The 13,091-nt window shown below is 42.0% G+C and overlaps 1 protein-coding gene across 5 annotated transcripts in view; it reads right to left on the reverse strand.

Annotated features, from left to right (window-relative positions):
* C2H12orf4 (chromosome 2 C12orf4 homolog) overlaps positions 1–13,047 on the reverse strand; it is a 37,322-nt gene extending 24,275 nt beyond the window's left edge. The window contains exons 1-6 of one of the 5 annotated variants that reach the window (XM_038319812.2): positions 12,974–13,047; positions 10,687–10,881; positions 6,479–6,624; positions 4,746–4,927; positions 1,503–1,602; positions 1,289–1,410 (exon numbers count right to left, since the gene is read on the reverse strand). In XM_038319812.2, the coding sequence (XP_038175740.1) occupies positions 1,289–1,410; positions 1,503–1,602; positions 4,746–4,927; positions 6,479–6,624; positions 10,687–10,864 (728 nt within the window). In that variant the 5' untranslated portion in view covers positions 10,865–10,881; positions 12,974–13,047. The other 4 variants (XM_038319810.2, XM_038319809.2, XM_038319807.2 and 1 more) reach the window with 4 other exon arrangements.
* Positions 13,048–13,091: the final 44 nt, after the last annotated feature.

Here is a 13,091-nt window from a genome sequence, read left to right on the forward strand (position 1 = left end):
CTACAGAGACAGTCTATGACAGTCTCAATTCCTTAATCTGTGCTCCATTAAAATAGGCAGACTTTACTTCATGTCATTTATCCCTCAAAAAACTTAGTTTTCCATGAGCTGAAAACAATTTTGTTGTCTGAGGAAATACCTACCAAAGATAGTAATAGTAAAAGTATTTTCCCCAAGGTATAATGACTTAAAAAGCAACTAAAGGCCAGGATTTACAATGACTTGACCTACACATGGAGCCTGAAAGCACAGCAGCAAAGGGATAGGTGGCTTTAGTAGCAGGGAACTTTTCAGTTCCCTTAAACCCACTGCCTGCAATATGCTCTACATTTCGATCAGTGCATACATTCATGCACAGAAAGCCCAGGGCGTGGCATGTTCTACCCCTGAACCCCACTGCTCTCAAAATGCTGGCCAGGAAGTAATGTAGCTAGGCTGTCCCTAGAAGACAGGAGCAGTTTGGAAACACAGTGGAGCAAATGAAAGACCATCATATACAGGAAAGAGGTAATGAAACTGCCGTGGGAAGAGGGTACCAACTATTCTTGTGTGTGGAGGTGTGCATGCAGGCAAAGCTGTGCACATGTATGGAGCTCGGGGGACAAACTCAAATCTTCACTTTACCAGCTGTGCTACTCCCAGCCTGCCTTAGTGCATCCATTCATCCCAATACGTACTGAACACTTCATGTGTGCCAGAGTCAAGAGCACTTGGCAAGAAGCTGTGTGAGTATACAAAATAAACAAATAGGAACAAAGGAGAGGGGGAGAGGGAGAGAGAGAGGGAGGGAGGGAGGGAGGAAGGGAGGGAGGAAGGAGAAGACATATTTCTTACCCTTGAGGCAAGACTATTGGGAAACTGACATTACATAGAGTCAGCCCTTAGCCCTTATCCAAAGCCAGCCCCAGGGCTGAACACCAGTGCTTACAGCAGGTGTGAGCATGTTCTGGAAATAGGTCTACTATACTTGATTTTTTTCTCTTCCTACTTAGTGTCTGGCATTCATCCAGTCATAGCAAGTGGATTACCATTTAATGAAATGAAAGAAATTGCCTGTAAGTCTACCAATTGGGATACCGAGGCTGAATTTCTCCGAATTCATGGCCAACCTAGGCTAAATGCCAAGTTTGAGGTTAGCAAAACTACATGAGACTCTTTCTCAAAAAACCAAAAAGTATAACATCTTGAATTTTCATGTCAAACATACAGAACCAACTGTGTGCAATTTTAGAATAAATATGGATAGTGATGAGCATATACATGAATAAGAACAACTGAGGGTCAATACCTGAGGGAGCTGTTGTTGGGGTTCTTCAAGTCCTGATGAAGTTTTATCACCCACTCCTGATACTCTTGCTTCTGGATAGCTGTTGATTGTTTCAGTTCATTTGACCATTTATTCTCTAAGTCCTAAACAGAGAGCATGCCAACTGGTCAATTGTTTCACAAGGGAAAGAAGACGTAATTGCATATCTCAAGCCATTATACTTCATTTCACTTACTTGCTGGGATTCAAAATGCTGGGCAGCCAGTGAATTTACATCTTGATCTGTGAGTGACTTCCCCAATTCCTGCATCACCTTCTCCATTTCAATACCTTGTCTAAAACATAATTAACCAATTAGACACAGTCATCAACTTTTAGGGTATACAGCCCTTTAGTTCACTGAATAAAATGAAAATATAATTTTTATTTTATAATAGATACTATATCCAGGAATTAAAACTGTATACCTTGAAAATACTGAGTCATTGAAAATGAATATGTGAATACTGATGAGTATTGTTAAGTGTCAACCACACCACATATGCAGCCAGATCATGATCTGAGCTCAGGGCATAAACAGAAGCAGTCAAAACCAAGTGGACTCTCAGTGACTGTTTAATACTCCCAGCCCTTCCTCATTTGCAGAGATCCTCAAAGGAAACACTTATATAACCCCAGCCTAAGCAGATTTCCCATGTAAGTGTATGATAACTGACTTGAGCTCAATGCTGAAAGCCAGTCTACACTTACTCAGAAACTGTCAATTAAGTTTGAAAAGACAAACTGTTAAATCACACAATTACTTTTAAGGAGCAATGTATAATACAACTTGATTTTTTTTTTAGCCTACTGCTACTATCTTCATTTACCCAAAGAAACAATGTAGTTAATCAAGGTGTCAGAAGTACAGACAGCAGCTATTTACAGGAGAAAGTAAGCGTGACTAGGAAGGCATGAAGGAGGCTTCTTTACTGCTGGAAACATCCTATTTCTTGGTTGGGTGGTGATTACAGGGGTCGGCTGTACTGTACTGAGCTGTACCTTCACAGTTTATTATCTGTTCTGACTACATGATATCTCAAACTAAAACTTATCTTTTAACTCAAATACATGCAAAGTTTGCTTTAAAAGGTATTTTGAGGGTTTGGGAGATAGCTCAGCTGGATGTCCAGTATTTACAGAAAAGCTAGGAATGGTGGTGCACATCTACAACCCTAGTGCTGGGGAGGCAGAGACACTCAGATTCCTGGAAGTGCATTGGCAAGACAGTCTGGCCAAATAGATAATAAACTTCAGTTTCGGTGAGACCCTGTCTCAAAAAGTGTGGAGAACAGAGACAGAGGAAGACACTCAATAGTGACCAATAGTGACCTCTGGCTTTTACAAATACCCCCCACACACACTCATGCATTGCACCTACCTACACACACGAGCACTCCATATGAACATGTACATACCCACACACATACATACACAGTTAATACAGAAAATCTAAACATAATAAACAGAGTAGAACACAAACTAAGTTTTACTGTTATTCTAGTTAAGTAAATTGTTCCTTAAAATTGAGTTTATTATTAGTCTTAACATTAAGGAGGACAGGTACATGTAAAAAATGAAACTCATACAATGTATAAATATGAATACTTGAACATCTGTATCATTCATTCAGCTCCCACTTCACTATATACAATGCAGATGATTTCATAAACTTTTTTGTTTGATTTTTTGAGACAAGGTTTCACTATGGTGGCCTTGTGCCTCTGCCTCTTGAGAACTGGGATTACAGTTGTGCACCCACACTCCTGGCCCTTAATATTAGAAAGCACAAGGCATCAGGTGAAGATTATGCTTATAAGAGAGTTTTTAAATTTAGAAACAAAAATGTCTATTAAAAACTTAGATTCATATTTGCGTTAATATTTTACAAGTGTTCCCTCTAGTGGATAAAAAGTATTATTGCCATTTCTTCTAAAGTTTAAAGAACTATCTAGAATATGGTTTCCTAAAAGCAGCAAATTTGTCATAATAAAAAAAGCAAAAAGAATTAAAGAAAATTTCATGGACATTTATGTTACCCTGAATGTATCCAAAATGCAAGGAGTTTGTCATATAATTAATGACTTAAGAGACTGCCTAGATTAAGTTCAAAGGAAAGTCTATCTGTTTCAGACAAATGCTAACTATAGACTGTCAGAATACCAGGTATGATAACTCTGGGCACTGGTCCCAGGCAGAGCATGCGCATACAACCTATGCGCACTATCCGGCACATGTTAATTCATCTCTAGACCACTTACAACAATAGTGCAATGCAAGTAGGTGTTATATTGTTTCTTAGGAATAACTACAAGATTTAAAGCCCAAGAACGTTAAGAATATGCATGACTCTTTTTCTCTTGCATGTTTTTGATTGACAGTTGGCTGAATCCTTAGACACACGAGACTCAAAGCCCGGGTTCATTGTTCACCATCATGAAAGAAAAGAAATCCATCTTTGATTATTTTGTATATCAATTTCTCTTAACTATAATAACCCTTAAAATAAAAAATATTATTCATGTGGATCTCTAGGAGTTTGAGGCCAACCTGGTCTACAAGAGCTAGTTCCAGAACAGGTTCCAAAGCCACAGAGAAACCTTGTTTCGAAAAACAAAACAAAACAAAGCAAAAAGAATATTATTCACATACTGTTAATCTTAATGTTTGCTACTGTGAGGCTAATGAGAGACAAGAGCACATAGCATCTTGTTTTAAGTTGACTTCTTTAGTATTAATATTAAACCAGTCACAAAAATCAAGTGTGATTTGGTCTTAAGCTTCCACAACAAGAACCACTGTACACCAGTAATACTAAAATTCATCTTGGTGCCATGTATACCCATAGTCTTAAAAAAATGCTCTTAAGGTAATAATGTGCTAAATCAAAATGGACTATGTAGGAGGACATGCTGATTTACACCACAGTCTACAGGACAGGAGGGTGCAGCCTGGAAAGCCACACGTTAACATAAAGACGCTGGCAGCTTTTTACACACTCTGGAACATGCATCCCAGAAAGCACGGTCTGTGTGCTGTCTTAGGAAGATTATACAGAATTCAAATCTGGTTAAAATCTCTTGGGGCAATGCTATGGTTATCTCTATTTTCTCCCTAATGTGGGAAGCTTACAAGATAATTGAAAGACACCATGACCCAGAGAAAGGCAACCCAGAGGAGGCTGAGCAGGGACAGAATGAGGGGGAGTGGCTAATAGTTGTGAAGTCACATCTTAGATAAACTACTGTAAGCCCAGGTTTTCTCACCTGCAAAATGGAGATACTAATTGTAGGGCTGTGGTAAAGATCAAAGCAGACAGCTCATTCCGAGCATTTTGCTTGGTATTTCAATTTTATGATAGTGCAAGCAGGCTGTCCTACAGGCTATTATATTTCACAATGTAGCATTTAATTATAATAACTCGAGAAATGAGCAGTACCTCTCTCGCAATTTTTTCAGCTCCACATCTCTTTCACCAATCAGTTCTGAGATGCTAACAAAGTAATTATGTTCCAGATTCAGGAGAGTTTCCGAGGCTGGGGAATGGATCAAGTCATGGTACACATCTGCAAAGTCTTCATCCCAGTTCGGCTCCTCAGGCCTCGCATGCTCTAAGGTGGTCTGTGAGATGACACACATATTCAGTCACACCAGGGCATCTCTGCTTAACATGCTACTAGAGAAGAATGATTTTATGACTGTGGTTTTGCACACCAGACAAGGACACGGAGACCCGCATTTACACACATGTAGATGTTATTGTAGGATTGTCTGAATACAAAAAAGAATACAGAGAGATGGAATCTAGGGGGATGAATGAGATATTCCTACAGAGCAAGGGATGGAAGTGCCCACAATAGTAAAGACTCCGTTTCCATATACAATGCACATGTGTGCCTGCACAAAGGGATGAGCAACAAAACTAATGGTAGCTATGCCAGGACAGAGGACCTTCTCACAACTACTAATTTAAGTTGTATTTGAATGTATTATAAATGTCTTAGGTTTACTAAGACTGTGATGAAACACCAAGAGCTAAGCAACTTGGGTAGGAAAGGGCTTATTTCACTTACAGTTCCATAAAACAGTTCATTATCAAAGAACTGAGGGCAGGAACCTGGAGGCAGGGGCTGATGCAGAGGTCATGGAGAGGTGCTGCTCACTGGCTTGCTCCTCATGGCTTGCTTGCTCAACCTGCTTTCTTATAGACCCAACCACAAGACCAGGACAGACACCACTCACAAGGGGCTGGATTCTCCTCCCATAGAAAATGCCTTGTCTATAGCCAGATCTTATGGAGGCCTTTTCTTAATTGAGGTTCCCTCTTCTCAGATGACTTTAGCTTATAAATCAAGTGGACTTAAAACTATCCAGCACAATAAATATAATTTGTGTAAATTAATCTATAATCAGGAGAAAACATACTCTAAAAAGATTCATCAGTTAGTAAATAAAATAATAATGTGTGTGACATCTTGGACTTCATGAAATGGGCCATATTAGCTGCAACCCTACAGAGAAACAATGACAAAGGCAAAGAAGAAAACAGAAGCACCCAGAGCTGAAAATGAGATGAGCTCGGATGGCTCGCTTAGGCTATCAGATGAGATTCAAGGCATCAGCTCAACTGGAACTTCAGAAAGAGTAATGTAAACATGCAAACATTGTAAAGGAATGTAAATATGCTCCAATAAATATGTAGGATAAAGTTGCTTCATGTTTCCAAAGGTACTAGTACAAACATATTTTATTTAAAAAAATCATTTCATTTTTAAAAAATGGTGTTGGGACCAAGAAATAGTTCATTGGGTAAAGGCACTTGCCACCAAGCATAACCATCTGGGTTCAATCTCTGGGAGCTACATGGTGGAAGGAGAGAACCAGTTCCCTTAAATTATTCTCTGACTTCCACAAGTGCTTGATGGCACAAGCAACACACACACACACACACACACACACACACACACACACACACACACACACAACTCTGCCTTAGGACTCAGATTGACAACAGCATGTAAGCACAGAAACAAGAACATATGATGTGTAGTACTGGTTTGCAAAAAAAAAAAAAAATGGGTTCTACACTTTGTTTCATATGACTTCAGCAATTAAAATATCCTCCTAAAGTCTGTAATATTTTTGAAATATACACTGTGGCCTCTGTCTTACCTCAGCATAAGCTTTGGCCCATGCACTTGCCAGCTGGTGTAGATCGACTTCACCTGATTTAACAGCATCCAAGGATGCTTCAGCCTCTCTGTCATGATCTCTGAGGGATTCTTCTTCTACAAATCGGCTCAGAGCTTCTTTTAAGTCTGTTCAAGGGATAACAAATGCCATCTTTAGCAAGATGTACACACAGTAGGGGACAAACATCCAAATGAACTGAGTTTGGTCCCTGAGACCCATATGATGGATGGAGAGAGCTGACTCTCCTGAAAGCGGTCTTCTGACTGCCACACATGTGCCATGGTATGAGCACACACACACAGAGATGCATATAAACAAAATGAATAAATGTAGACAGAAGTTTCTGTCCCGCCCAGTCCCAGTTTATAATTAATATAAACCTCTGTGTGTTTCTTTGGTTCCTGTGGGACCAGGCAGGACAGAAACCTCCATCTACAAATAAATATGTAATTTTTAAAAAACGTGAAAGGTATAATTCACATTTCTTCCAAGCTTACAAGTTCCTAGTGATACCTTTTGTCTAGGATGGGACAACCTTCTGAGAACTACCAATGGGGTAAGTATCTGCCCTTTCTGTGTCCTGGTTGATAGTTTATATGATGACAGTGATAGACTGCTTCTAGCTTCCCTTAGCTGTTTACCAGTCTAGGTGACCCTGGGACAATGGGGCAGATTAAAGTCTCATGCAATGGTCAACTTATTCAGAGCATCAGACAATTTATACGCTGAGGATTAAGAAGAGTCACCTGAGTAAAGTGTACAATCACAAGACGAGTCACACGTGGTGAAAACATGCTTGCCTGCAGATGCATATATCAACAGCTGAAGTAAACACACTCCTATCTGCCACACCTGGGAGGAGCACAAAACACATTCCAAGAACAGTTCTGTGTTTTGAAGAAACTGGGGTCACACGATTCTTGTTTCCTTGGCGTTTTCTCACAAGGTCTCCGAATTCTCCACACAGCTTCTTTCATAAATCATGTTTTAACAATAATCCAAGCACTCAACGACCCTATTTGAGGACCCAATAGTCCTCTATTTGAAAGTTTCCCAGTTGTGAAAAAGGTCATGGCCCTTTCAAAATAACTTCAAACAGACGACTATGTAAGCCAGGCAGACAATGGTTGTTCAGCAGTAGGTGCCCTTCTGTTCCTTAGTGCCTCAAAACCATGAGCAAAGGAAAAGAGAGACTAATTTAGAACCAAAGCTCCACCATGCAAGCCATGCTGAGACATCTGGCAAATCTCCACAACCAAACTCAGAGGTTAAGCACTGTAGCTAATATTTTTTATGCCAACTAATTCAGATACTAAAATACTTCATAAACAACTACAGTACAAACGAAAGTTCTGGCAAACAGTTTTTCTTCTTGAAGCTTTAACTCGTATATTCTGTTGTGTGTTCTATTTGGGGATTCTTTTTTTTTTTTTTGGTTTTTCGAGACAGGGTTTCCCTGTAGTTTCTAGAGCCCGTCCTGGAACTAGCTCTTGTAGACCAGGCTGGCCTCGAACTCAGAGATCCGCCTGCCTCTGCCTCCCGAGTGCTGGGATTAAAGGCGTGCGCCACCACCGCCCGGCCTATTCGGGGATTCTTAAACTTTTTCACTCATAGCCCACTACTCACCACAGCAAGTTTCACACGACTCACATATTTAGATTCCTGGTTGGATTTGTTAACGTGACATATCAGACATCCAAGAGAGACCCTCAAATGAGAAAATGTCCCCATAAGACTGTGAAGCATTTTCTTGATTAATGACTGATGTGGGAGGGCCTAGTCCACTATGCACAGTATCACCCCTGGGCTGGTGGTCCTGGGTACTATAAGAAAGCAGGCTGTGAAAGCCATGGAGAACAAGCCAGCAAGCAGTGTTCCTCCATGACCTCAGCTTTACTTCCTCACTCCAGGCTCTTGCCTTGAATTCCTGCCCTGACTTCCCTGATGATGGACGACAGCTACTGCAGCCCTTTTGTTCCCAAGTTCCTCTTGGTCATGATCTTTACCACAGCAGTATAGACCTAAGACAATAGGTATACAAATCAAACATTTATGTTTAAAACCATAAAGAAATTTGTTACCTTGGTGTACATAAATCCACTTTTCATTACAGATTAAATTAAAGGCTGGGGAAATGGCTCAGTGAATAAAGTGCTTGCCAAATAAGTATGATTTCAATCTCAAGGGCCTATGGAAAATGTTGGGCACGGCAGTGTGAGCCTGTAATTCCTGCGCTGGGGAGGAGAAACTGGAGGGCTAGATCCCTGGGGCTCACTAACCAGCAAATATTGCTAAATTGGCGAGTCCTAGGCCAGGGAAAGACCCTTCATCAAAAAAAAGAAAAGGTGGACAACAATAGAGGAAGACCTGACACTAACTGTCCACCTCAACATACACCCACATACCCACACATACCTCACACACATAGCCCCACATATTCCCACATCCACCTCACACACCCCTACACACCTATACCCCACACCCAATCACCCCATACACATACACACCCCTACACAACCCTACACACCCATACCCTACACCCAATAACCCCCCACATCCCCCAGACATACACACCCACACACAGATACAACCCCCACACACTTACACACTCCCCCCACATCACATACCCCATACATACACACACCCCATACACATACACACCCCACACACACATACACACACCCCATACATGTACACACACCCCACACACCCACACCCACATACAACCCCCACACACTTACACACTCCCCCCCACACCCGTACATACACCCCCACACATACACATACCCCATACATACACACACCCCACACACATACACACACCCCATACATACACACACCCCATACATACACCCCACACATATACACACCCCCACACACATATGCACACACCTCATACACATACACACCTCATACACATACACACATTCCCCCCACACACACCATATACACACACCCCAAACACCCCATACACATACACACACCTCATACACATATACACATTTCCCCCCACATACACACATCCCATACACATACACACACCCCACATACATACACACGGAGACTAAAACAAAGGTGTGTACTAATGAAATGGAGGGGCTTGTTCATTTTTACACAAAATAATCTTGGCTGAAGAGTTAAACTACAGGATATAAAGTATCTTTAATATTTTTCATCTTGATTTTATAATTGTCAATGACAAGAAGCCTGTTTTTCATGAACATGCAGTATAAAATGGCAAACACATGTTTAAGGGCATTTCAGAAACTTTTTGCAATTCTGTCTTAATTTCATATCAAAATTGATTAAACAAATTTTTATAAAATTAAAGTCAGCAACTAAAGCAGCAATTTTGAAAATTAAATATTCGGGAGCCAAAGAGATGTCTCAGCAGGTAAAGATGCTTTAGATCCCAGAACCCACAGTGGAACAAAAGAACCAACTCTGCAAACGGTCTATCTTCACAGGCTTTGGGGTACACATTGCTCTGCATCCACAATAAATAATAAATAAATGTAATAAAAATTGTTTCAAAACTCAAACATTCTAGCTAGGCAGTGGTGGTGCAAGCCTTTAATCCCAGCACTCTGGAGGCAGAGGCAGGTGGATCTCTTTGAGTTCGAGGCCAGCCTGATCTACAAAGCGAGTTCTGGGACAGCCAGGACTGTTACAGAGAAACCCTGTCTCAAAAAACCAAAACCAAAACAAAACAAAAAATCCCTCAAAGATTCCAGCACAATACAATCTAAAGACATAATAATTTAAAGTTTTGATGTTGAGGAATGAGGAGAAGAGACTACTAAACTCTTAGCTTTCCATAATTAAACCATTATTATACAAGAACAGAAAACTGTACATACAGCAAACACACTGCAGTTCCTAACAGCAATCTCAACTCGGAGCCAGGATGCTGTGGTCAGCACTCACTGGAGATGGAGACCACAGTGGCATCAGCAGCACAGTGTGCAAGCTATACAGCTATATAGCACCATGAATCCACTATACATCTGATTTTGAATGAATTTTCAGTCCCTTGTGTTTGAGAACCTCCTCCTGTTGCCATGTTTTTCAGGATCCTAACATTCAGTTGTGCAATCCCACAGGTCCCACCCCAAGTTCAAGAACCTGTGTTCTATCGAGAAACTTCCAATGACAGCGACTAAGGAGCACAGAAGGCCAGGCCTCACCGCTCTCTATGAAGCAGGGCAGATTGTGCAGCAGCATCAGACGTCCATGCAAATGGCTGGCATTCTCGTCCACAGGAAACCTGAGGGGCACTCTCAGTTCGAAGTGCTCATTTCCCACCTTGAATTTGTACATGAATTCTCTTTCCTTGTTGTAGAATCTTTCTCGATTTTTCTTCATATTCTTCAGTGGGATTTCTATAGAATGAACAAAAAAAAAAAAGCCATGAGCCAAACGTCCACAGGAAACATGTTTCACGATTGCTGCCACACCCTAAGACACAGCCCAGCAGCACGCAGACGCTGTGCCCATGCGATTATGAACCAACTATTCCAATTTCTACTTCCATTTCGTTTTAGACACGCTCTCACTGTGCAGCCCAGGCTAACTTCAAACATTTAATCTTCCTCCCTCAGTGGCCCCCAACCCCCAAGTGCTGAGATTATAGGTGCGCACCACCACAAGCAGACTATTCTAGTTATTCTTGTTATTCCTGCACACTGATTCTTCATGACAAAAATAAAATGCTTCTTCTTCCTCTTTTAAAATGAAAAGTTATTTTAAAGTTATTTTCAGGGCACTGATATGCTCAGCAATTACTTTTATTCCTAGGCAGGAACAAAAAAAAAATACTTAATCCAAGGGAAGGCACGGAGATGGGAGCAAGAGGATCCTTAGGAAGAGATACGGGTGGGGGTGCAGGTGTGGAGCTTATGGAACTGGCAAAGGAGCCAAACACAACAGGGACCTGGTAGAATCTTGAAGATGTTAGGTATGGTGGTTGTGAGGTACGACAGGAAAAGGGGGAAGAGAACACAGGAAAAAATCTCCAAGTAGGAAGCACATGTACAGGAGAACAGACCATACACTGTGTCAGCCACAAGGCAGGCTGGACACCAGTCAGAGAAAATGTAGTAAAGAGAGTAAGAATAAACATCCCTTAAAGATGTACTCACCAGCCTCCCAGCTGGGCTTCCCATTGCTAAGAAAGCAGTTCTAACACTGTTCTCTATCTAAATCATGTACCCTTGCTTTAAAAAAAAAAGTGTGTGTGTGTGTGTGTGAGAGAGAGAGAGAGAGAGACAGACAGAGACAGAGACAGAGAGAGTGAGTGAGTCCTGGAAGATACGGTGCAGGCTACTGTGGAGAAATGTTATTAATGGTCTTATCCAGCTGGACTATATTAACCTGCCAGGTGAGATGTGCCCACCTGTTTTGAGAGTACCCAATTTGCTCTGACTGGATTTGAGGTCGGCTCCATAGGAGCAAATCCAAGTCTGGTTCTGTAATCCTGCTCAAAAGCTCACAGATCATAGGCCCTAGAAGGAACCTAAATACCATTGTTCAGTAAAACTGACCGTGGCAAACCACCGTCTAAAAACTGATACCTATAGATAATGCTACTCTTAGCCTTAAACAGAGAAGGGTCTCTTTCCAGTGAATGCAGAGACTCACAGTGTTGAGAAGTGATGGATGAGCGCCCAGCCCCAAACAAGGCACTTACAGCACCCGTTCTGAAGGCTCAAGGAAAACTCAGCAGAGGAAGTGGAAAATAGAAGAGTCAGAAGATAGAGGGAAGGACGACAAAGAGCCAGGGTCTGGGCAAGACCCTGCCATTGCGGTGATAAACTCACTGTGGCTTCAGAGGCCTGCCCTGGGTCTGCATAAGAACAGGCCCCTCCGCAGCTAAGGGAGAACTCAGAGCCCCCTCCCCCACCCCCCACCCCGCGTGCCTTACTAAGGACAGATTCGGGAACGGGGAGTTATCATCTTCAGTTGTGTGTCCACTGGTGCCCCCACCCGGCTCTGACGAGTAGTTGCATCCCAATGCTCACACAGCTGGTCTAGTTAAGTTAAAGGGGTCACAAAACCAAACCAAAAATTCCATGAATCTGGAAAGTGCACCGGTATGGATGTGGGGGTTAAAAGGTATGGGGAAGTTAGTAGGGATGGGAGGTGGGTATGGGAAGGTGAGGGAAAGAACAGAAAACAATCAATAAAAATACATATCTTCATGTCATTAATTTTCTTGTGAGAGTCCACTTCTCTCGGGATAAATTAATCTTAACCCAGTTTCCATCTCCGGATCCTTCTCTGGGTGTGCCTACACCCTGCCATACCAGTATGCAACCTACAAAGTTAGTTTTCCGCACAGACTGAACTGTCAACGCCAAGCTGAACTCCCGCACTTTTGACAGTCGCCAGCAAACCTCCTCGGGTTCTTTAAGCCTGCAATTTCACTGGGACCTCCACGGTGAAGGGGCTTCCTCGCGGTTGGCATGGGCTCACCCCTTTCCTCAGAAGCCAAAGCGCACTTGGAGCTGTCAACGCCGAGCTGCCCAATAAATCAGCTGACTTCTTGCTTGTTTTTACCGCCAGCGGATTCTCTTCGGCAGATTCGCTATCC

Source organism: Arvicola amphibius, chromosome 2 (genome assembly GCF_903992535.2).
Source record: "Arvicola amphibius chromosome 2, mArvAmp1.2, whole genome shotgun sequence".
NCBI classification, from domain to species: domain Eukaryota; kingdom Metazoa; phylum Chordata; class Mammalia; order Rodentia; family Cricetidae; genus Arvicola; species Arvicola amphibius.